Genomic DNA, 23,928 nt, shown 5'->3' with positions numbered 1-23,928 from the left:
TTACAAGTGGCAGCTGTAATGATCCGGTGACAACAGTTGCATGTAAACACCTGAACGCCGCATGTAAAGATACGTGATATGTTTACATTCGGTTAGTAATCAATCACTCCCTGGACGCATCGATTGTGCATCCATGGAGAGTGTTTTCTAACCGCATGTAATCATATCACATACCATTACATGCGGTGTGCAGGTGTTTACATGGAGCTGCTGTCACCTGATCATTAACTTCAATAGGTGACAGCTGTCACTTGTAAACACCAGATTAGGGATTTCTGCTGCAGAAAAACACACGTTTCTGATGCAGGAATCCCTAATCGCACCTAAACCTATAGATATGAATAGGACCTTATTGTGAGTGTGTATTAGTGTCTGTAGTGCTTAAAGTGAATATAGTTACATTTTATTTTAAAGTATGAAATGTGGCAAGCGGCCCCCATGAGAGAAACAAAATTGTCGAGTGGCCCCCGAGACGGAAAAGGCGGGGGTTGAAGATGGAAGAGGCGGGGGGGGGGCAGATACACTAATGGAGGATGGGGGGGGGGGAAGATGGAAGAGGGGGGGGGGGGGCAGATACACTAATGGAGGAGGCGGGAGGCATCACCAAAGCTCCAGTCGGGCGGCGAAGATGACAAGGAGGCCGTGTCGGGCACCGAGGACAAGGAGGCCGTGTTCCAAAGAGGTCAGGCCGTGCAAGGTAAGAGGACTGTGCTGGCAGAGCCCAGCAAAGATTCTGCACAGCCCACCAAAGAGTCTCCGGTGTGCTGTGCAATACCCTTTGGTGGGCTCTGCAGGATCTGTAATGGGCTCTGCCCACCACAGATCCTGCACAACCCCCCTGAGATCCTGCAGGGTCTCAGGGGGTCTCTGTAGGATCTGTGGGGGGCTTTTTCGGGTCTCAGGGGGGCTTTGCAGGATCCACAGGGGGCTCTGCAGCCTGCAAAGGCCCCCACAGATCCTGCAGAGCCCCCCTGAGATCCTACAGGGTCTCAGGGGGGCTCTGCAGGATCTGTTGGGGGCTTTTCTGGGTCTCAAGGGGGCTTTGCAGGATCTGTGGTGAGCTCTGCAAGGTCTATGGTGGGCAGAGCACACCACAGATCCTGCACAGCCCCCTCAGACTGCAGGGTCTCAGGGGGGCTGTGCAGGATCTGTGGCGGGCTGTGCGGGGTCTATGGTGGGCTCTGCAGGGTCTCAGGTGGGCTTAGCAGCTTGAGACCCTGCAGAGCCCACCAGAGATCCTTCACAGCCCACCTGAGACCACAGCCGAGTGGGGTAAATTTAGTGTGTGGGGGGGCGCATGAGTTTTGTCTTGCCTAGGGCAGCCCCAAACCAGAATACACCACTGGCGGGGACATCAGCACAGACACTGCACTGCCACGATCCTCTCTGCAGCTCATCAGGAGGATAAAAGCTCTATCGAAGTTCTATCGAAAGTTCCAACTTCTGAGATCTCCAACGACCTGACTTACTTAGAAGTAAGAGGATTGGCCGAGAAGGCTGTACCGCACGTGGGCCACCCGCGGCATTTCAAAAATACACATACTACAGATTTTAATAAATATTAAAATGAACTAGGGTCAGACTAATCCAGGACATTATTCATCTAAATTGCCCCACTCAATATGGCCACTGCTTGCGCCCATATTGAGTGGGGCACTCAGATTAATAACGTGCTGGATTAGTCTGACCCTAGTTCATTTTAATACTTTATTGCTCTGTAGTATGTGTATAGGGAAATGCCGCGGGTGGCCCACGTGCAGTAGAGCCTTCTCGGCGGAACCTCTTACTTCTAAGTAAGTCAGGTCGTTGGAGATCTTGTGGAGTTGGAGTTTTTGACAGAACACCGGCTGCCTTTCTGAAAGCCCGCTAAATAGTCGGGCTCCTCGGTGGCCACCTGCAGCTTCCTCTGCCCACTTCAGCTGCCATAGGCTAGGAGGAAGACTGCAGGGCTACCATTTGCAGAGAAAGAGCGGGTCCTGAAGTGAGGGCACAAGGAGGCAGCTGGGCATCATGCTGGACTGGAGGCTTCACCTGAGACTAGAAACCCCCCCATCGCTGGCCTCTGCACTGTAAGTCACACCGCTGACTTCTGCACTCTGCATCACACCCTGATCTCTGCACTATAGATCACACTGCTGACCTCTGCATTGTAGATCACACCACTGACCTCTGCACTGTAGATCACACCACTGACCTTTGCACTGTAGGTCACACCACTGACCTTTGCACTGTAGGTCACACCGTAGCCCTCTACACTCTGCGTCACACCGCTGATCTCTGCACTGTAAGTCACACAGCTGACCTCTGTACTCTGCATCACACTGCTGACCTCTGCATCACACCACTGACCTCTTCACTGTAAGTCACACTGCTGAACTCTGCACTGTAAGTCACAACACTGACATCTGCAGTCTGCATCACACTGCTGACCTCTGCGTCACACCGGTGACATCTGCACTCTGCATCACACTGCTGACCTCTGCGTCACACCGCTGGCCTCTGCACTCTGCGTTGCACTGCTGAACTCTGTACTCTGCATTATACCACTGACCTCTGCGTTACAAATGACCTCTGGAACTCAGCAATTTAATTTTTCAAATTGATTTGGCTGTGTTAGGTCCCGCGCAGCAGCCTTCTGGGGAACCTTCGTACAGGGCTTCCACCGGCTGCCTATCTTCCCCTCCTGAGACCCTTTGCCTGAGACTTCAGGCTGGTACCCCGGAGCAAAGCGACAGCACAGAGTATGTACCAAATTCATATACTATTATTCTGTATAATGTATTGCTCGGATTTTTAGTCCTCTATAGCTGATGGTATTCTGCATTAGAGTGTAAGCTCCTCTGTACAGAGGCTAATGTGACTGGCTGATGTGACTTCTCTGTACAGCACTGTGGTATATGTCAGAGCTATATAAATGTATAATAATAGTGTATTACTGTGGAGGGAAATTAGAATGTAAGCTCCTCTGTACAGAGACTGTTGTGACTGGCTCAGTGTTTTTCTGTACAGCACTGCGGTATGTGTCAGAGCTTTATAAATGTATAATAATAGTGTATTACTGTGCGGGGGGCATTAGAGCGCAAGCTACTTTAGTGCAGAGAATGCCAGGGGGTTTGGGGGGCCAGTGAGATTCGATTCTCTATAGCAATATGTCTGGGAAGGTTCACATTCATCCAGGGCATGATATATTTGTAAAAAATAAGTCAAGGCAACTGGACTGATCATCCAACCAGCTTTCTCAATTCAGAAATTTCTGAATTGAGAAAGCTGGTTGGATGACTAGTAAAATGTCTTCAAGTAAAATACAGCAAGTCCAGTTGCCTTGACATATTTTTTACAGATATTCTCTAAAGCAAGCTTCCAAGCTTCCTATATTGTTGCAAGGTTTGTGTATTGGTTGCAGCAAGGCTTGTGCGTCAGCTGTAGCCCTCCAGTAATTACTAGTGGCCTCCCCTGCCCCTCGATTGTGCTTCTGTGTTTGGCTCCGCCCCAAGTTGTGAGGGGTGGGGCCTGTCGGTGGTCACGTGATAGGGCTGCTCAGTCTAAAATGCCCGGGCCTAGTTTTAGTCCCAGTCCGGCCCTGCCTCTTATGTTCAGAGATGGAAATCAACTGCCGATCTCCTTCCAGCAAGTCTAAGAAACAGTCACTTCACTTCATACGGTAGTTCAACAATAATTTTAAGCAAGGATGGGTCAAACGGCGGTACTTGAAATGTTCACTTCACATCACAAGTGCAGTTATCACACAAGTTTGTATGGCAAGGTTAAACTGGGGTGTTTGTAATATTCACTTCACATAACAGCAAAGCCAATTAAGTTGTATAAGCAAGTAACAGCTGGGGTAATCAATACGTGCTGTTAGTACAATGGTTCACAGGCAAATGCAATCCTGGAGTCTGTATCCTGGCTGTAGAGGCTAGTATAGCAGTAGTGTTGTGATGTGACGCACAAGAAGTCCCAGTAGGATCAGGAAGGTATATAGGCTCAGGAGAGTCCCCTGGGGACAGCCTATCATTCAGGATGGAGAGCGGGTCTGCAGGGAGCTTTGTCCGGCATCCGCACTCATTGCAGGAACACAAGACAAGTGAACCCTTGCTGCTTAAGCTGAGGAGGAGGGTGGAGCGGCGTGATGTCGACAGACCGGGGGCAGAGCTACCCTCCGTGTCCGAGATGCTGGAGAGGTAAGTATAGCAGATCTATTACACTAGTACACTTTCCAGGTCATCATTTCTTCTTACACTGTAGAAGGGATTAAGCCTTTAGAAGCTTAACAAAACAGTGCTGTAGTGTGAGCAACAGCAGGCCTTGTCAAAATGTACACGTATGCATAGTACACTTGCACATCATGGCTGACTTACCTCTGAGTTTGCCCTCCTCCAGTTCTGAAATCTACACGATCCATGTTGCCAAACCATCCTCTGCTGCCATGTCTTCCAACACTTATTCTGATCTGACGTCTTTACTCTTGGACCACTGGGTGGCTTCTTACTGATGCCTAGAGTGCACAATGCACTATGCATGCACTACAGGTAAAAAATAACTTGCTACGAAAAAGGAGGAAGAGGTTTTGGCTGAAGAAACATAGAAAGTCTCTTCTGCCAAAAAACTCTGCCTTCTTGCAGATACACTTTAAACACCTTGTGCACTAATATATTTCAGGATGCCATAGATTACTAAGGGTGGAATTCTGAGCTCTACCATTATATCAGTAAAGGTACATTATGAGGAAACACTTTTGTTTCAATTTAGAAAAAAAAAAAAAAAATTACAATTTTTTAACTTAAATGTTATCTATTTTTATTATATTTGTATACTTTTTTTTTTTACAAATACATTGTTCGAGCATGACAAAGAATTCATAAAGAAACTATGATTTACCTATAGAGATAGTACACAAAACAAAGCTTGTTTTTCAGCATTCTTTGTTATATTACAACCTCCTAAGGTTCCCTCTTATAAGGGATGAGCCATTGCTGTAAGTTCGGTAAGGGGCTTTTTAGTAGCTAAATATGTGAAAAGGAGACCCGAACTCCATTTGCTTGCTGGATGACCAGTGAGATAGTAAGTTTAAAGTGTATGTCTGAGAAAAAAAAATCAATACATCTCTGCAATACATGAACATTTCCCAGAGTTTTATCCTTTTAAAAACACTTCAGCTGCAGAAAATACCTGTTGATCATGACAGAAATTCAGTGTGCTCCCAACTTCCGGTCTGAACTGAAAACATCAGCCTTGTCTGATATCTCCTCTGCTGTACTATACAGTAGAACACATCTCCTTCTGTTTATCTGAATGAAATAAATAGTAGATATTCTGTAGTCCAAAAAGGAAGGCAAGGCTAGGCAGAACTGATAACACTTCTTGGGATGTCAATGCCGCAGAGTTAGCATTGTCAGCTCAAACAGGATTTTAGGATCTCACTTTATTTTGGGCAGATCAACAGGCATTTTTATGTACTTGGATTGTTTGTACACAATGGGGAAATATGCATGTGTCGAGGTGTACTCAATATTTTGTTTTTATATTTTTCCTGGACATACAGCTAACAATTGATGTCTCACTGGTAAATTCGCACTAATCTTCCAAAACCCAGGTTCTGCTGACTGAAGAATTACCAGTAAAAAGTTTTTTTTTTTAGATAAGACATGTACAACGATAGGAAGGTACAATGAGAACACCATGCATTAATATAGAACTATGTGATATTTCTGCCGTATTTGGCTAATGAGAATACTGAGAAGCGAACTAAGCAAAGTTCGGTTCACTAACGTTTGCCAAACATTTGAAAAAGTCTGCAAACCTCCAACATAAATAACCGAACCCATTGAAGACTATGAGAGCTGAATCTTGTAACTTTTGGGGCCATTTTTCAAGGCCAATTTGCAAGCTTTTGTTAAATAATGAAATGGGTGGTAGCTACAAACTGCTATGGGGGACATGTATCAAGGTCTAAGGTTAAAACTCTTGTTTTCCAACTTTAAATTGTGCCACGTGTCTTCATCAGGTACTTAAACAGTTTATTACAATTACTATAATAATTATGATTGTATTCCCTCTTAATACATAGATTCAATAGATTGAATAGGTGCAATCTATGTAATAATCCCTCATACCTGAGGTCCTCCCGTCCTCTTATTAATGTTGTCCTTCACTAAACTCTTTCTAATTCAAGAACATATTTCATGAGGATTGGTGACCAAAACTGAACTGAATATTCAAAATGAGGCTGTACCAGTGTTTTGTAAAATGGTAGAATTATTGATTTATCCCTTGAATATGTGCCCTTTCTAATGCATGAGAGTATTTTGGCTATCTTTGTTAGCTGCAGCTTGAAACTACATGTCATTGCTGAGTCTGATCTACAAGCACCCCCAGATCTTTTTTCATTACTCATTTTTCCAGCAGAGCCCCTCTTAATGTGTATTTTGTGTATTTTGCATGCATATTTTTGGTATCCAAGTGCATAACCTTACATTATTCAAATTTGAATCTCATCTGCAATGCAACTGGCCAAACCCCTATTTTATCAAGGTATTCCTGTAGCTTTGCTGCATCAGCAATGGTTTGTCCAGACCAAAAGCAAAAGAAACAGCAACACAGGTAGGGTTGGCACCTTTCCTAGAAAAAAAAAAAGCCTAAAAGGAGTATAGGTTTTTGTCTATGTGTTGGCCTTTATAAAATTGGTTTTGCGTGTAAATATGGATTGAATGCTTGTTTTCTCCCACAGACTTTCTGCCCACTGGATGACCAGTCTCATGAAGCCTCTACTCTTCACCAGGCCCTAGGCTGCCCCCTTGCTGACACTGTCACATTCAATGCAGCTCCAGCGGTTGTGCATTTTATGTGAGGAACCACATTCCAAGAGTGAAGGAGAGTGCCAGCTGTTGGAGGGAGCGTGGAATATGGTAAGTATTTCTGTACTTTACACCCCCGCACACCAAAACATGCATTTTATCCTTACTACTGGGGAGTAAGAAGCTACACAATACTTATTTCAAAAGGCTGACTGGAGTTCAGCCCTGAGGACCCATTCCCACACTAGTCATAAATACAACTAAAGGGAGCTCTAATAAAAAAGTCAAATAAAAATAAACATAATTAAAGCAGGGAATAAAGAAAACAGGAAATGCAAGTTGATCAATACAGTGTTCTAAATAAAGGGTGAGGTAGCTAAAAATACTGAGCTCCAGCAGTATAAAGAAATAATAAGATGAGGTCTCCTCTAAAGATAACATGGCCTGGAAACATGGAAACATGGAATCCTCTTGGGCCTCCAGCCCCTCCTTTCAATCTCAGTAATAAATGCTCCTGTGAGTTCGGATGAACTTTTAAATTACAGCAGTTTTACTGTCACAGACTGCATCTCAGTGATCATACAGCAAGGGAGATGCTGTCAGCTGGCACTAACCGCGACGCCATTTTTTTATGAAAGGGACTGCTTTCTTCTTCTGCAGCATGAAAGTGAGGGGGGGGGGTCCTTCCACACTCCACACATAACAGGATCCAGGACTCTGACAGGCAGCCCACTCAAAGGCCCATATGTTCTCATTGGCTGGGAGCTTATCAAACTCCTCAGCAAATTACTGGCCCCTAGAAAGGCTGGTAATTTTTTTTTTTTTACTAGTCTCAAGTTCTATAGTGATGTTACCGGCCTGGCTGGTGAAATACCATTAGAGTGGTAACCAAAACACAGATACAAAATAAAGTGATTTTTTTTCCAGTAGAATAAGGGGAAACTAGAACCCTGGTCACTTTTCTATTGCTGTCTGTGGGTCTGAGATAAAATTTCCCTCTGGTAAAAATGTTGTCATCATGAGCAGGAGTGAAGGAATGGGAAATATCTATACCGGTTCACATTATTGCAGTATGGACCTGACAGGGGTTATAATCCTTCCCCACTGGAACTGTTCCCAAATAAAGGAAGGCATAGGTTAAAGGACTAGTCACCAAATTGCCCGTGGCCGGCTGATATTTCCCCATTAAATGACCTACCATGCATTGTCCTGAACCGTGCCTCTCTGTGTAGCGGTGGCCATCTTGGCAGGGGTTTACCTTCTCAGGTCAGAGCTTCCAGCAAGGAGAACAGTGAGCAGCACAACAGCAACTTCATCAAATCTTCTGAGACTAGCAGTAGCAGTAGGCAGCAGATTCTTAGATTTACCCTGCAGTTAAACAGTTATGAGGCTGTAGGCAGAGGAATGCCTAGGCACACACATATCGGGAAGTGCACTGCTATATTTCTAGAAGAATTTCAGACAAAAGGCATATTTTTCAGGGTACAGCTTAGACACATTACATTGCTAAATGGTTCAAAAAACATAGCAAATCTTTACTTTTTTAGGTTTACTTTAATACTGTGGCCAGTTCTAGAATTATGCTGTACAAGGCAGCTGCCTACATTTCTCTACGGCGCAAGAGTATGCAGTCAGCTCAGTACACATATTACCATCCTATACAGCTTTTCAACCAAGGTCAAGATAATTTTGTAGTCATTAATTAAACAAAGAAAACCTTATTAACTAATTCTGATGAAAGGACCAGAACTCCAGTGGGAAATTTCACTGTTGGAGTACCAAAGAGATATAAACAGTCACCAAACTCTGAAACACACCAGCACCCACCACTTACTAAAAAAACATTTTTACATAGACTCCACAATAGCTCCCCTCTATACGTATGCTGGACATTAGTTTATATCTAAAAAGATGAATAGTAAAACCATTCTTACCCTCTGACTGCATGGAGGAGACGTAGGGAAGGGTAGGCTGTGTGCACATTTATATGATGTTTAATTATAAGGTCGTTCACCCATTCTACTCGTTCTTCACCCCCTTTGGCCATAAATGCTGGGATCCACAGGATGCTTTCATTCAAGCTTTTCAGGCGCTGCATAAACTTCTCTTTCCAGGTATCATTGACAAGGTCCTCAAAGGCACGCTGGACAACTGAAGGGTTCATGGTTACAAGATGTGTCTTTGTGCCAACGTCCTTGGCATATTCTTCAACAGGTGCAAGATTACATCTATGAAAAAAAGTGCACAATATTAGTCATATGTAAGCAGTGATAGTTATGGAGTAACCTACACAAAGACCTAAATTATATGGATATAGGTAATAAAGTGATTTTTTAAAATGCATTGTTCTTACGGTACAACATTTACCTGATAACTCTCAACAGATGCTGGCAGAGCTACCATGGGTTGAGGGAGTAAACCACCCCAAAGCACCCAAGAGTGAATATAGCATAGGCTGCAAACCCCCACCTTGCATACCCAAGGAGGATCTGATGTCCTCCTCCCAATGAAAGACTCTGTACCTCAGAATGTCATATGTTCCAGCATAGTATATGATATTGCATTGTTGTAGGAGCAAAGTGATTTTACTTGGCCCAACAAATCCATAAACACTCTTGGTAAAAGTTGACAAACACTTTATAGTGTCATATGATAGAGCAATCTAAAACAATGATAACTTCGACAAACAGTTAAATAAAAAACTGTATTTGATCTTCTAAAAATGTAAGTTATTGCACTTGGGTCCTAGAAATAGCATTTCCTCATATACAGTAAATGGAATATAGTTAAGGAAAACAAAGCTAAAGAAAGACTGCATCAACAGTAAGCTAAGAAGCAGTTATAAATGCCAAAAAAGTAGCTGTAAAAGCACATGAAATCTTGGGATGTATAAAAATATCATGAATATCATCATATGGAGATCCAGACGTATGATGCAGGCATAGTATTTACCCTGTATAAACCAATTGGATGTCACACTTTAATACGAAGTACAGTTTTGAACACTGCATAGTGGATTTTCAAAGGTAGGCTGTTAGGTTAGTGAAAGGCATGGGAAGCCTTACTTACAGTAAAGGGGCTAGTAAAATACAGATGGACTTTGGAAAAAAGACAACTAAGAGGTCATTTTCAGTAAAAACATATTCAAGGACTATATAGAGATTAACTTTTACTATCAACATAGGAAAAGTTACTTTATGGCAATTATGGTTAAAGCCCAATTCCATGTTTGGTCAAAAAATAAATAGAAGGATCCCCCACAGTTCCTAGAAATGGTGGTGCTGTTCTCAAAAGAATTTAGTATCCATCCTTAGCCAGAGGAAGAAGATGGTGATGAGTGTTGTCACTGGACCAGAACAAATTAAACAAATGGCAAGCACACTCATCAATTTATAACTAGCTTTAGTAAGGCACTAATGGAAGGGCTTTACATAGTACAAAAGCAAACATTTCCCAGCAAACTTACCAGCTAGCCTGCTTTTGTACTGTGTAAAGCCCTTCCATGTGCACCTTACTTTAAAACTAGTTATGAATTGATGCTTGCCATTTGTTTCACTTGTTGAATTTGGTGTGGGGACACACTGGGGGCTTCAGCTGCCATTGTGATGTGCTGGCCTTCTGGTGTGTCCCCATGCCTTTAGGGAGGATTGAACTGCCTGGCAAACCTGCACCCAATTCGTCCTTTGCTATTTATTCTCCAAGATGGAGGCACTCATAGATTAGAGTTAGAACCACACTACACAGAGGGATCATGACAAAGCAGTGTGGCTTCCATGTATTTTGCAAAAGCTGTGCAACTAAAACCTCTGTTTTAATCCTAATAGTTAGACAGTGTAATTTTTTTTTTGCAGGCTATCTGGTAAGTGTGCTGAGAAATTTGAGCTTTTGGACCAAAACAAAGACACCTAACAAAAAAGGTATGTGCATAGATTTTTTTATTCCTAAAGGGTGCCAGGGGTGCTCTGAGGAGGTTTGGTGCTGAATGCCACTTGAAGTATAAATGGTAGTATCCAGGAAATTGCAACAATTTTCTTTGTGTTGTCAGAAATACATGTGTATCCCTCTGTGAGCCATATCCCCCCACAGTTGCCTAGAAGGGTTTCTTTTATATTCCTGTGGACAAAAACTGCTAGACTTTATAAGATAGTGAAATTAATGGTCGTGTGTCTATTTTCTAACTAGGTTAACCATGTAACTATAATTCAGAAAATGTGTTTGATTCAGACTAGATATTGTTGAGCTACTATACATCTATTCTTCAAACAGCTTATAATGTAATTTTGATGCCTGAGGCACCAAGATATTAATGACGTGTCCAAAGTCACAAAGAGGAGACACAGGGATCAAACTAGGCTCGCCTACTCCGTTATTAATCAAATGAGCTGTTCTCTCCTCACATCAATGCAAATAGAATGTTATTTGAATTTAGATTTCCTTTAATAGGGATCTTTGCAATCACAATGCTAATGCTTGATGACTTTGAAGACAGTCTCTACTTGTACAGTGATTCATTGGGCTTTGTACTCTGTATTACAATCTACTTTATAATCCTTCTTTGAGTTCTTCATACCTGTTGAGCCTATGGGTTTAGAAACTGATATCAGATGGTATAGGAGAAAGGGTGCTCAATAGCTCTGCATGAGTACAACCACAATTTCTTAAAAATCTAAGCCAAGTGTTGATAACACGGGACTTTTGCAAACAGGTTTTCTGACATTTCTAAAATTTTCCTTTTTAAGGTTTTCGTTACAACACTATTTCCTCAATTTATTTTAGTTTTCGCTCCAGTAAAATGAGTATTCTTTCCTGGATGCACCTGCTACAGTAAGGACTAAACTACCCTAAATGATGTATCGTATCTCCTCCCTTTTGGTCTGTTAAATACATATTTTTAAAAGTGTTTTGTCATATCTGTTAGATAAGTTAAAACAATGCTTGTCGATCCTGCCAGAAATCCAATGAGCTTGTAGCTTTTTGGGACTCTGCAGTGTTAACTCAAGTGACATTATCATCACTGCCAAGTTCACCTTTTTCTAAAAGAACCTTATAAAGCACCGGTAAGTTCAGTTTTGTCTGAATGTCCTTCTACATTACACATTAACTCCAGTAGCATCATTACTGGGATTGCTAATACTGCTAGTGTGATTTTCTATAATATTAACAGAAATGAAGAAGCCAATGCCATGCCATGACAAAACACAAAAAGTTTAATCAGACATTATCTTTCTTTAAGTCTTAGAGGAATATCCCCACCAGCTATCATCACCAAAATTCCACTCAACTGTCATGGTCATTATTATAAATTCATCAAATAATAACTGAAGAGTCAAACTCCAAAGAGTAGGGGGTGCAGACATAAACTTCTGCAGAGATATTTTAGTCTCTTAGAGATATTCTGTATTGAGCCAAAAGGAAAATCAAACCGCTAGTACACAATTGAAATTACAATTTTGGGTACAGTTCACCTTTAGGATGGGGTATTGGGTTTTGCTTGACAGTGAATGGGATGAGCTGTCCTCATCATCTGATACACTCAAGATAGTCTATCTATTGTACTGTTAATCAACTATACAGTAGCAGACTTCACAACCTGTATTTCCACCCTGATGTTACATCTTGAATAAACTACACAGAAAACAGTAAATATAATAAAGGAAACATTGGATTTCCAGATTGAAATAAAGTATAGAGTTAGGCATGGCTTTAACAGGTCACCCAACCTCTCCTACTATAGTTTGTTTTTGTTTTTTCGAAGCTGGAAGCCAAAGTCCAACTTCTAAGCCATAGCCCACATAGAAGACTTCCAATAACACCACTCCTTAAACCTTGTCTCCGTTGTGTTATGTGACTTGCAACTCTCATTGTTAATTTACTCCCTTTGAACAACACAGCTGCTGAGCTTTTAAGTCTATATTATAGCACTCTATAAGGCATCATTCTGTTGTATTCTTTTCTTTTTGCATTCTGTTCTGTTGTTGTATGGCTGTGCATGTCTGCATTCAGACATGCACAGCCATACAACATGCATGCCTGCACAGAAACCTGCACCTGGGAATGCTGGCTGGTGCATGCAGCCGCCTGTACAACTGAATCACAGGATGCCACTGCATGCTGCTAAATGCTGACCTTAACTTGTACATCTGTACAGGTATGGATGCATGCCCTTGAATTCAAGCAGTCTATGTCATACTGTATGGCTGTGCACATTTTTTTGAATTGGACATTAGGGGTTCTGCCTTTATTAACACTTTTGACCAGGAAGGTCATAAGTATGAAGGTATGTAATCAGTGACTAACAGGCCACTGATCACATCCATTCAGAGACACTGCATGGTGCCACTGCTCTTCTGCTGCACGCCAACTGCTGATGTCTGTGTACATTACTGGCAATAAGACTGGCATCCTCTTTTTTTGCCAATCTCATTGCAGGCTATTTAGCATTAAGAGCAATAAGATTTTTTAGGATGGAGTATAGTGAGATTGGTGAACAGGTCTCTTATGTTCATTGATCTTCTGCAACTGAATTTAAAAGTGCTTAGTCATGAGTGCCAAAAGAAAATAGGACCGGGGATTCTCAGTGCTTGGTTTCTTTCTCCAGCAGAATGATGAGACAGGGTTCTTTTAGATCCCCGATATCATAATTAAGAAGACCCATCTTTGCCTACAAAAGACAATACTACAAAACAAAAACACTCAATACACACATAATGTACACATGCATAACATTATGACATACAGTATATGTATGCACTAGACACCTACCAAACAAATTACCTAATTAGAGGTTTAAAATACAATATATTATTGCCTTCATTTAACTAAAATGTTAAATAAGGAAAGTAGCGAAAAATATATTTTGGTTTGCAGTTTTGCTCATCTTTTAAATTTAAAAACTATTTGTTATTTTATTAACTGTAAATATGCTAGAATTAGTAGACATTTTGAAGATTGTGTTATGTTTGTGTGCACATCCATAGCACAGCTTGTGATTTATGCTTAGTGGCAATATAAAATGAAATAGTTAAGTAACATTTTTCTGCCTTTGGAACTGCACTTGTCAGTTCCAGTTCATACAATGAAAATACTAGCTTATAAGAGTACAAATATTATATTGGCACTTTATCAGTTTCTTTTTATTTAAAACCATTTGCTGACAAGTTGTGAATTGCAGAGTCATGATTACATAAAAGAACAAGTTTCCCATAAATAAAAAATGTTTTCATAACAATTAAATTTCTAGCAATAACTGAATGCTTGTGCCAAGGCAGAATGATGGTGCCAAGGCAACCGATTACAAAAGTACTACTTAATTAGTAGTGAGTAGATTGCTGTATAAATATTGAATTGATTTTATAGCATATGCTTCTGGAACAAAAAGGGTTTTTATCTCCTTTAATTACACAATCACATTCCATGTCCTGCTGCTTCCTTACTAGTAAAGGTGATGAGCTAGTCTACCCACCAAAATGTGTATTACTAAGACTGGTACTTTTGGATGCTGAGGAGCAAAAATATAAGGATGTATTTATATCTTAAAGGGCACTTATTAAACACCACAATATGGCTGATATTAACTTTCCTAGACAGAAAGGCCACCATTGTACCCTTCTCTGATTTAGTTTCACTTAGTTACCAGAAGTGACCAGTAGTGAGTAGATTGCTGTATAAATATTGAATTGAAGTGATTTTATAGCATATGCTTCTGGAACAAAAAGGGTTTTTATCTCCTTTAATTACACAATCACATTTCATGTCCTGCTGCTTCCTTACTAGTAAAGGTGATGAGCTAGTCTACCCACCAAAATGTGTATTACTAAGACTGGTAGTTTTGGATGCTGAGGAGCAAAAATATAAGGATGTATTTATATCTTAAAGGGCACTTATTTAACACCACAATATGGCTGATATTAACTTTCCTAGACAGAAATGCCATTGTTGTACCCTTCTCTGATTTAGTTTCACTTAGTTACCAGAAGTGACCAGTAGTGAGTAGATTGCTGTATAAATATTGAATTGAAGTGATTTTATAGCATATGCTTCTGGAACAAAAAGGATTTTTATCTCCTTTAATTACACAATTACATTTCATGTCCTGCTGCTTCCTTACTAGTAAAGGTGATGAGCTAGTCTACACCCCAAAATGTGTATACATAAGACTGGTACTTTTGGATGCTGAGGAGCAAAACTATACAGGAGGTATTTATATCTTAAATGGCACTTATTTAACACCACAATATGGCTGATATTACCTTTACTAGACAGAAATGCCACCATTGTACCCTTCTCTGATTTAGTTTCACTTAGTTACCAGAACCTGGCTTTCCCTAACTTGATGGCTAAGATTTGCCTTCTTCCAGCTTCCTGCCAAATGAGATTGCCTTAGTGGCTAGTAAAGACACCCTGTTTGCATGGGGGCAAGGCATTTGGGGAATGTTAGCCATGAAGTCATGGAACATCAGGTCACTCTAACAAAGTAGAAATTGATCACAGAGGGGAACAGAAGAGGCTTTGCGAGCTACTAAAGTTTATAGCAGACTTGAAGTTGAGTAGCGCACACATTAAAAAGACCCTCGTCAGCAGACCATCCAATCGTTTTCCATAATCTTCCCACAAGATTATATGTGCATTTAATATATTTTAGGCGTGTTAGTTACCACTAATGCCTCCCTTGTATCGATATACAAAAGTCCTGAGACCTCTGTTGGGTGCCGCCATCTTGCATTTGTTGTCAACATACAAAACAGATTCAGAGCTGTCACTCAAGTGACACTCTGTAGTATTCCCCTTCACTCCACTCCCTGCTGCTACATTAAAGGTTATGTAGGGAACTGAAGGGAGGGGCATAAGAGCTGAGCCAGCACAGAAAGTAATCAGACACCCCCAGAAGCGAGGGCTATGACTTGCAAGAAAAGTGGGGGCTGTGGTAGTGAATTTACTATTCTGAAGAAGTAAAAAATGCGAGTTCAGAGTCACACAAGTCAATAAAAAAATATTTTTGTAGAGGAAAAATGCTGTAAGAGAGCATTCAAAAAAACTTTATTTTACCTGCAAAGTTGGTTATAGGGTTTCTTTGGTAATAGTCAAGGGATGTGTTGTTTATCTGGGTTTGTTATTATAAATCCACCTCTCACCTCTGTGTGTCTGGTATCAGAGGAGGTAAGGTTCGACGAAACTTGGAGAGGCCTATCCATAATAATAGTATACTTGGAGAGGTTTCAAATTCTCCATGATAGAAGCTGGACTCCACAAACACCTTACCACACAAAAGAATGATGTCTAGAGGACCCCTCATGAAAACAGACAACATGCACAGCAATGTGATATTGTGATGGCAATGTGGCCTTGTAGCTCCAATCCTGTTTACCTTCATGTCTTTATTGCACTGTTCATTATCTGGATTAAGACTTCTAAACAGCGCCTTGACAAAAGCTGGGAAAAGGAGGGGACCATAGAACTTAGAAGTATTTTCACATTTCATTTAAATATACAATACATTGTGACTTGCAGTGTTACCTTATGACAAAGTCATGGGAGTCAATCTCTTTTCCACAGCCACTGTTGAGTAAAATTCCCGAGTTTCCAACAATAGCGCATGTTTTAAAGTGTTTGTTTTTCAGAGGGGAAGTTCTAGGTAAAAGTTCATACAAGTTCTTGGATATATTCATGGTGCTGTCTCGATCAAAGATATAATGGATTATATCACCTGGCTTTAAAGTTCCCTTCAGAACCGAGATATCCCTTTCAGCATCCAGAAAATGTAATATTTGTTTCCTGAAAGACAAAAACAACAGGATTAGTTCTTAGTATGATAGAGGCTTTCAGATGGACTTAACAGGCAGATATTCCTCATGGCTTTGATCTGGTCTGTCAGTCTAGCAACAAAGCTTCACTGAAACATGCTGCTTTCTCTTATTGAAATTTTACATTTTGTACCTTAAAACAGTTACCAAAAGCCCATCAAAGTTAGAAGTTCTAGGTGGTCACTGGCGTATCTATCACTGTGATGAACCTAATAAACAACTAAATAAGTTGCATTGGTTCCAGTAATTTGATGTATTGTACACAGTTGCCATAACTTTCACTAAACACGGTCTCTGTCATGACAGTGTTAGGCTGGGTTCACACCTGGGCGACAGGCGCGCTTTTCCGAGGGCTATCCGGCTGTATCCTAATGGATACACGCGGCAAATACGCCCCAAAGAAGCTCCTGTACTTCTTTGGGCGTAGGGCGTTTTACACCGCGTACCTACGCGCTGTAAAACGCCCAGGTGGGAACCATGCCCATAGGCAATTATTGATTTTCACATGTTGAGCGTTTTACAGCGCGTAGGAACGTGCTGTGAAACGCCCAGGTGTGAACCAGGCCTTACTGCCTCAAGTCTTGCTGTTATAGTATTTATTACTGTGATATATGAGCGCTTGCCTACCAAAAGATTTGCAATTCTGTGCATTCAGTTGTATGAATGCACCTCAGTGGTTGACAAACTGGGATACAACAAAAGGCTTAAACTACTAAATGCAAATAAAGCATTAGGACCTGATAATCTACATCCCAAGGCACTCAAGGAACTGAACAAGGAGATAACGAGGCCATTGTTCCTAATTTTTAAGGAATCCGTAATGGCTGGTAGAGTGCCAAGCGACTGGCGAAGGGCTAATGTGGTACCTATATTCAAAAAAGGGTCAAAATGCCAACCGGGGAACTATAGACCAGTTAGTCTAACATGCATAGTATGTAAACCGTTAGAGGGAATTATTAAGGACTACTTAGTGGAATTCGTCCAAGATCATGGCATAATAACTGATAATCAGCATGGATTTAGGAAGGATCGTTCTTGCCAGACCAACCTGCTGACCTTTTACGAAGAGGTGAGTAGAGATCTAGATGAAGGGAGGATGGTGGACGTAGTATATCTAGACGTCTCCAAAGCATTTGATACAGTGCCTCATAAACGCTTGTTATACAAGCTAAGGGCTATGGGCATAGATGAATTAGTGTGCACGTGGATAGAAAACTGGCTACAAGAACGTGCACAAAGAGTATCAGTAAATGGCACCTTTTCAGACTGGGCGGAGGTCATGAGTGGCGTGCCCCAGGGTTCTGTGCTGGGTCCCCTGCTTTTTAACCTATTTATTAATGATATCGGGGAGGGAGTGAATAGCCGTGTCTCAGTGTTTGCTGATGATACAAAAATTGAGAGGGTAGTAGACACAGATTTAGACATTATAACATTACAGGAGGACCTGGATAAAATCGGGGAGTGGGCAACTGTATGGCAGATGAAGTTCAATGTCAATAAATGTAAGGTAATGCACCTTGGAGTTAAAAATAGGCAAATGGGCTATACACATATGGGTATGCAACTAGGGAAGTCGGAAACCGAGAAGGATCTGGGGGTCATTATAGACCGCAGATTGAATAACAGCTCGCAGTGCCAGGCTGCTGGAAACAAAGCAAGCAGTGTTCTGTCTTGCATTAAGAAGGGAATGTATTGCAGGGACAAGTCTATAATTTTGCCACTTTACAGATCACTGGTTCGGCAACATCTGGAGAATGCAGTCCAGTTTTGGTCACCTATACTCAGAAAAGATGTCCTTGAGCTGGAAAAAGTCCATTGGAGAGCAAACAAACTCATTAAGGGGTTCGGGGACCTGAGCTATGAAACAAGGTTGTTCAAATTAAATATGTTCTCTTTGGAGGTTAGGAGATTAAGGGGGGGCATGATTTTCCTGTATAAACTATTCAAGGGTGACAGCAACATTATCAGCAAATTGTTTAGGGTTAGCTCCGTAACAAAGACCAGAGGGCACAACCAAAAATTGGTGGAAAAAAAATTTCCACACACAGGGCGCAAGGGGTTCTTTACAGTAAGAGCGGTTAAGGTCTGGAACTCGCTGCCACAGGAAGTGGCAGGGAGTTCCTCAGAGACCATAATATACAGGGGTACAGGTACGCCTAAGAGCGAAATCATACATGGACTAGTACACACACACACTCACACACCAACTCAAACATAAATACACACACAATAGGTTGGACTTGATGGACTTATGTATTTATTCAACCTCAAATACTATGTAACTATGTATGACCCATGCATCTCTATCAGACAGCACAGCCAGATTCTTGCAGGAACAGGGTAGATTTGTCAAGAAATAGCTCCAACTGCCAGCTTGCTGACTGGATAACAACAAAGCAGCAGCAGAGTGAAGTCATTCCCTTTGCTCACTCTGCTCTGTGCTCTTGTTAGCATATGTGCATGCATAACCTGATGGGGTCCTTCAGTCTTTTACGGTAACATCATAAGCTGATATGAAGACAAATTCAGGTACTTGCACTATTTGCATTTAAAAATATATTTAATGTTTTTACTAAATACATAACTGCTGCATTAAGTGGTGTTCTTCATATATACATGAAATTCAGTTTTAAGGCAGCTATATTCTCTCTTTACATAGAGACAGAGCATAGTGTTCAGGGGATATAGCTCACAGGAGGTGGTGACTTTTGCAGGATAGTATGAACTGTAGAAGAGATTTCAGCTTTGGACTGAGGTAAACTCAGTTGAATTTTTAGAATCATCTGAATTCCTTTTGTGTCTCTGATGTTGCAAGAATTTGCAAGTGCCATAAATGTCAGGTTCTTTTCTGGACTACAGCACTGACTGCAAAATGTAGTCAAAACTGATTGTTCTAAACCCATGAAGATGCAGCATCTTCTATCTCCTATGTTTGGAATTAAGGATATCTGCCGGATTTATTTACATCACCATGGTACAATTTATTTAACAGTATAAGAGTTAATACCAATAGCACGTGTGAAGGATCTTTAATTCTGGACTCATTATTGTACATTGAGAGCACTGGTAATGTTGTAGTAAAAGTGTGTTACATGTGTTGTATAAACAACCTACGTTAGTATAAACTATGGTTTATGTTCTAGAACAATAAAAATTGGGCTTAATGCTTACCTTGTGCCATTGTGCACTCACTATGTCAATGCAGAGTGTCTCTTTAGGGTGCCATAGGACATACCTGATTTTCATTGACAGTGTCTGGTTGTGTCTCCATTTAGCTATTGGTGGTTTAATATTGGATTTGATGTTGTCACGACTTCTCTCTGTTCCAGATGGGGCAGAAGAGTCATTGATTGCTAACTCCACTCTGAAAGAGAAAATAATGATTCATTAAATTAAGGTGCTCAGAATTGCTGAGAGCATTTGGGTGAAATACATAATAAAATATTTATTTTATCTCAGTTTATTTTGCATCAGCAGGTTATATGTGTTTTAAGCGTCATACAGCATGTTTTACCTTTGATTACTATACTGAGTTTATATACGTATGTGTGAACAATGGAGAATCAGTGTTTCCATATCAACAGACTTTACTAAAGACATTTAATGCTTGTCTGCTTACAATGGTCACTGCCTACTGTCTGTATTCTCATATTCTCAGAACATTTGACTTTTTCAAGTACAGCTACTTCTAGATGTTTAGTGGTGCTCAGATGTTAGGGAATTAGCTTTTTCCCCTGACATTCACAGATATACAGATATACGCATACCATACAAGTGTGCATGCCTATGACTCCAGTAGACATCCCCAGTGTCCCTCTTATATCACAGGAAAAACATTCTATAAGTTAATGGCTTAAGCTCTTTTGAGATTGGGGATAAGCACAATTGCAGGTGTTTAACAGTGACCATCAAATGATTGCAGTTACCTTAAAGCTGGATTACAGAGACACATCTACATACAAGATTGAAATGCGTACAGTATATTGAAACTCTTTAACCTGCCAAAGGATTTGTAATTATGTTAAGTCAGTCTAATGGTGTAATGCACTTTCAGTTGCTGTCTGTGCTGTCTGAAGGGGTTCCAATATATAAATCTTGGAACTCCTAACAGACAACGCAACCAGGTACTCGACCCTTACTGCAACAGTAGTACAACCATAAGTAGTATTAAACTCTCATTAAAAAAATGGGTAATTTGTTGTGTTTTGGGGCATTTAATTAAATTTGTCACTAAATTTTGGGGTTTAATAAGGAGTTGCGCTAATATTGCGCAACATAAACATTTTCAACTACCACCATTTTATTCTATATGGTCTTGGCATTCAGAAAATATATAATGTTAGGGGGTTTTACGTCATTTTCAGGCCTAAAATGTGGAATATAACATGGGTGCAAAAAATGAAAAAAGGGCCTCAGTCATGAAGGGGTTAAATAATGACCCAGATCAAACAAATATACATTGCCCAGCATTACTCTACATTTTTGCCCAAAAACTTAAAATCTTCATTTTCCTGAACAGCTGCTTTCAAGTCTCTACGCTCAGCTTCCCTGAACTTCCTGTGTAGTACAAGATCACAAAGGACAGGGCAGACTCCAGCAACTGTTCATCTGCTAGCTTGGAGAAGGGAGGAGAGGGGGCTAGAGGGGAAGGAAGTAGCTTGTTTTGCTGTGTCTGTGTGTTTGTGTAGACACAAACAGTTTATTAGCATGCACAAGGGTGACTGCATAGCACTCTGCTTGAGAAAGGAATCTCTCCAGTGCTCAGGGGACCAGCTGATTCTGCAGGAAACTAAAACTCTTAAACATCAAGGACTCGGAGCAGTACCGTATTAATTGTGAGTGACTTCCTCAACATTTAAAATAGCTTAAAATCCTTTTGACCTTAGTATCACTTTAAACCAAAGCACAGCAATAATGTTGATTGGACAGTAAATGAGTATTAGCACCTCTGTGATCATTCTCTGCCCTCACTTCCTCTCAGCATGCTCATTGTCCATTTACGTACACCGCAGGAGACCCTAACCGGCACATATTGTTGGATCTGCTTCTTCAATTCTAAGATCTACTTTGAAATAGGGCCCGTTCAGACCTGTGTGTTGTGGCAATTGTACGATACCGTGCAATTAACACGCACTATCGCACAATGCACCTGGTGTGTGTTACATTGTGGCAGGTGCTTTGCATTGCCATTCATTTGAATGACAGCCCAACACACCTCCCAACCGCAGTGGGCTACCACGTGCAGTACAACAATACTGTGCGTTGTGGTGATGTGGAAAACAGTATTGCATGCAACACAACACATAGATGTGAACAGGCCCTAAATGTGTTTTTATATCTGTCTGAAATTCAGCTTTAGGCTGAAGTCCTTGGGTGAGGTGAGCAGATTTGTGTGGTTTTATACATTTTGTAATCTTGTGGCTAACACTATGGAGCCTGTTTGGAAAGATCAATATGTAGCCTTGCAGTATAGACCTAGTTTTGCCATTAAAATGTTCAGTGATCTTAACCAGACCAGAACAACCAGATATTCGTTGAAGTAAATAAATAGTAGTTACAAAATAGACTGTTAACGTATGAGAAAAATACAGGTGTAATTGAAAAATAAGCAACCTTTGAGGCACTGCAATTGTGAAAGAGCCTGCTGCACCTCAGACTACACTGTTGTTTTCAATGGAGGTACCAACATTTTGTGGATGGGTTCCCTCGCTAGTAAGACATGGGGTTTGATTTACTAAAGGCATAGAGGCTGTTCACTTCGCGGGGGAATTTTCTCTTAGTAACAGTATTTTTGCCTGCACATATTGGATGAGCAGAGCTAAGCGAAATTCCTATTTGCCTTATGTAAATCAGCACCATGATAAAAGTATAACAGGAGTCCCACAACTGCTGGTTATCGTACAACTGAGATCCCAGCCCATGTGCCTAATTTGCCAGGAATGCAGTGTTGGAGGAAAACATGGCAGACTGTCTAGATAGACTAGTATTTGTGATCATATATCAGATTGCACAGCCCAAATAACTCATTAATATTACTGGCAAACCAGTTAAAGTAGTATTGAACTCTGAAACATGTTTTCCATAATGAATTCGGATCAAACAAATATACATTGTCCAACAAAATATTGCTTAAATTTTTGCCTAAGCATTTACAGTTATCATGGTTCTAAACAGCTCCAACTCTCTCAGCTCTGCTTCCCTGAACTTCCTGTCCAGTACAAGATCATAAGGAACAGAGAAGTCTCCAGCAACTAACCATCTACTAGCTTAGAGAAAGGAGGAAGGAGAAGGGGGAGTGGGTTGTCTTGCCTTGCTGTGTCTGTGTGTTTGTGGAGACATATACATCTTACTATCACATACAAGGGTGGCTCCATAGGACCCTGCAAGGGAAAGGAGGCACCCTAAAACAGAAAAAGTCAGGACCAGTGCTCAGGGGACCAGCTGATTTTGCAGAAAATTTTAACTTTTAAACATCACGGAGCAACAGCCATTAAAAGTGATATAATCAGCATTTGAAATAGCTTAAAAACCTTTTGGCCTTAATATTACTTTAAAGAGGAAACCCCTCCTAGCATTGCTCAGTGAACATTAAAACAGCCATATAACACATTTACCTTCTGTAACAAGGACACTCAACTGTATCCAGGAAATTCAAGCAAAACGCAGTTTATTAAGGGCAAACACAAAAAGTCTCTGTTCATCCACAGGGTAGCCTTCCCCTGTTACACAAGACAGCTTGCAGCAGCAACATAACATACAGTCCTTTGTAGCATATACAGTGCTTAGTATTGCTCAGTAGCTTTCCTCAGCTCCAAGCACACCTCGGTGATACTCACACTGCTCTACCAGCAGTGTGTCCAACAGGTCCTAGGATCACCGACCTTCCCGACCTCTCCCCCTCATGGGCACTCACACTGCTCTCTCATTAGTGCGTCCAATAGGTCCCTTGGGTCACAGACCTTTCTGACCTCTCCCAGTCTCCCCCAGCTGTTTCTCGTGCGTCCAGCACGCTCTTGTGTCCGTGTGCCTCCTGCACGCATGCATACACAACTCCAACACAACTCTCTGAGCACTGGGCTGGCTTCCTAATAAGGCTGCTCTCAGCCACCTGATCCAGCTATACTGGACATTGGCAACACCTGGCCCCAGGACTGGAGATCTCATCCCACCCAGAGCTCTAAAGGTGGCCATACACTGTACAACCATTGCAAGACCTTACGATCTGCCCATCTTGGACAGGCAGATCGCACTCTCGATCATCGCAAGCCCGCCCCCCTGAGGGGCGAGCTTCCGATGACCGCAATGCTGAACGGGCAGTGTGCGCGTGCGCACAC

General features: G+C 41.3%; 1 protein-coding gene across 2 annotated transcripts in view; it reads right to left on the bottom strand.

Moving 5' to 3' along the window:
• Positions 1–23,928, bottom strand: part of ST8SIA2 (ST8 alpha-N-acetyl-neuraminide alpha-2,8-sialyltransferase 2) — a 181,578-nt gene that overhangs the window by 28,379 nt on the left and 129,271 nt on the right. For both annotated transcript variants that reach the window (XM_018569033.1, XM_018569035.1), the window contains 3 exons: positions 19,830–19,958; positions 16,308–16,565; positions 8,729–9,022 (listed from right to left, as the gene is read on the bottom strand). In XM_018569033.1, the coding sequence (XP_018424535.1) occupies positions 8,729–9,022; positions 16,308–16,565; positions 19,830–19,958 (681 nt within the window). The remainder of the gene's footprint in view (positions 1–8,728; positions 9,023–16,307; positions 16,566–19,829; positions 19,959–23,928) is intronic.

The sequence above is a fragment of the Nanorana parkeri genome, unplaced genomic scaffold (genome assembly GCF_000935625.1).
Source record: "Nanorana parkeri isolate BGI_ZX_2015 unplaced genomic scaffold, ASM93562v1 scaffold1278, whole genome shotgun sequence".
NCBI classification, from domain to species: Eukaryota; Metazoa; Chordata; class Amphibia; order Anura; family Dicroglossidae; genus Nanorana; species Nanorana parkeri.
Note: the sequence above shows the minus strand (reverse complement) of the source record. Positions and strands in the feature narration are given on the sequence as shown.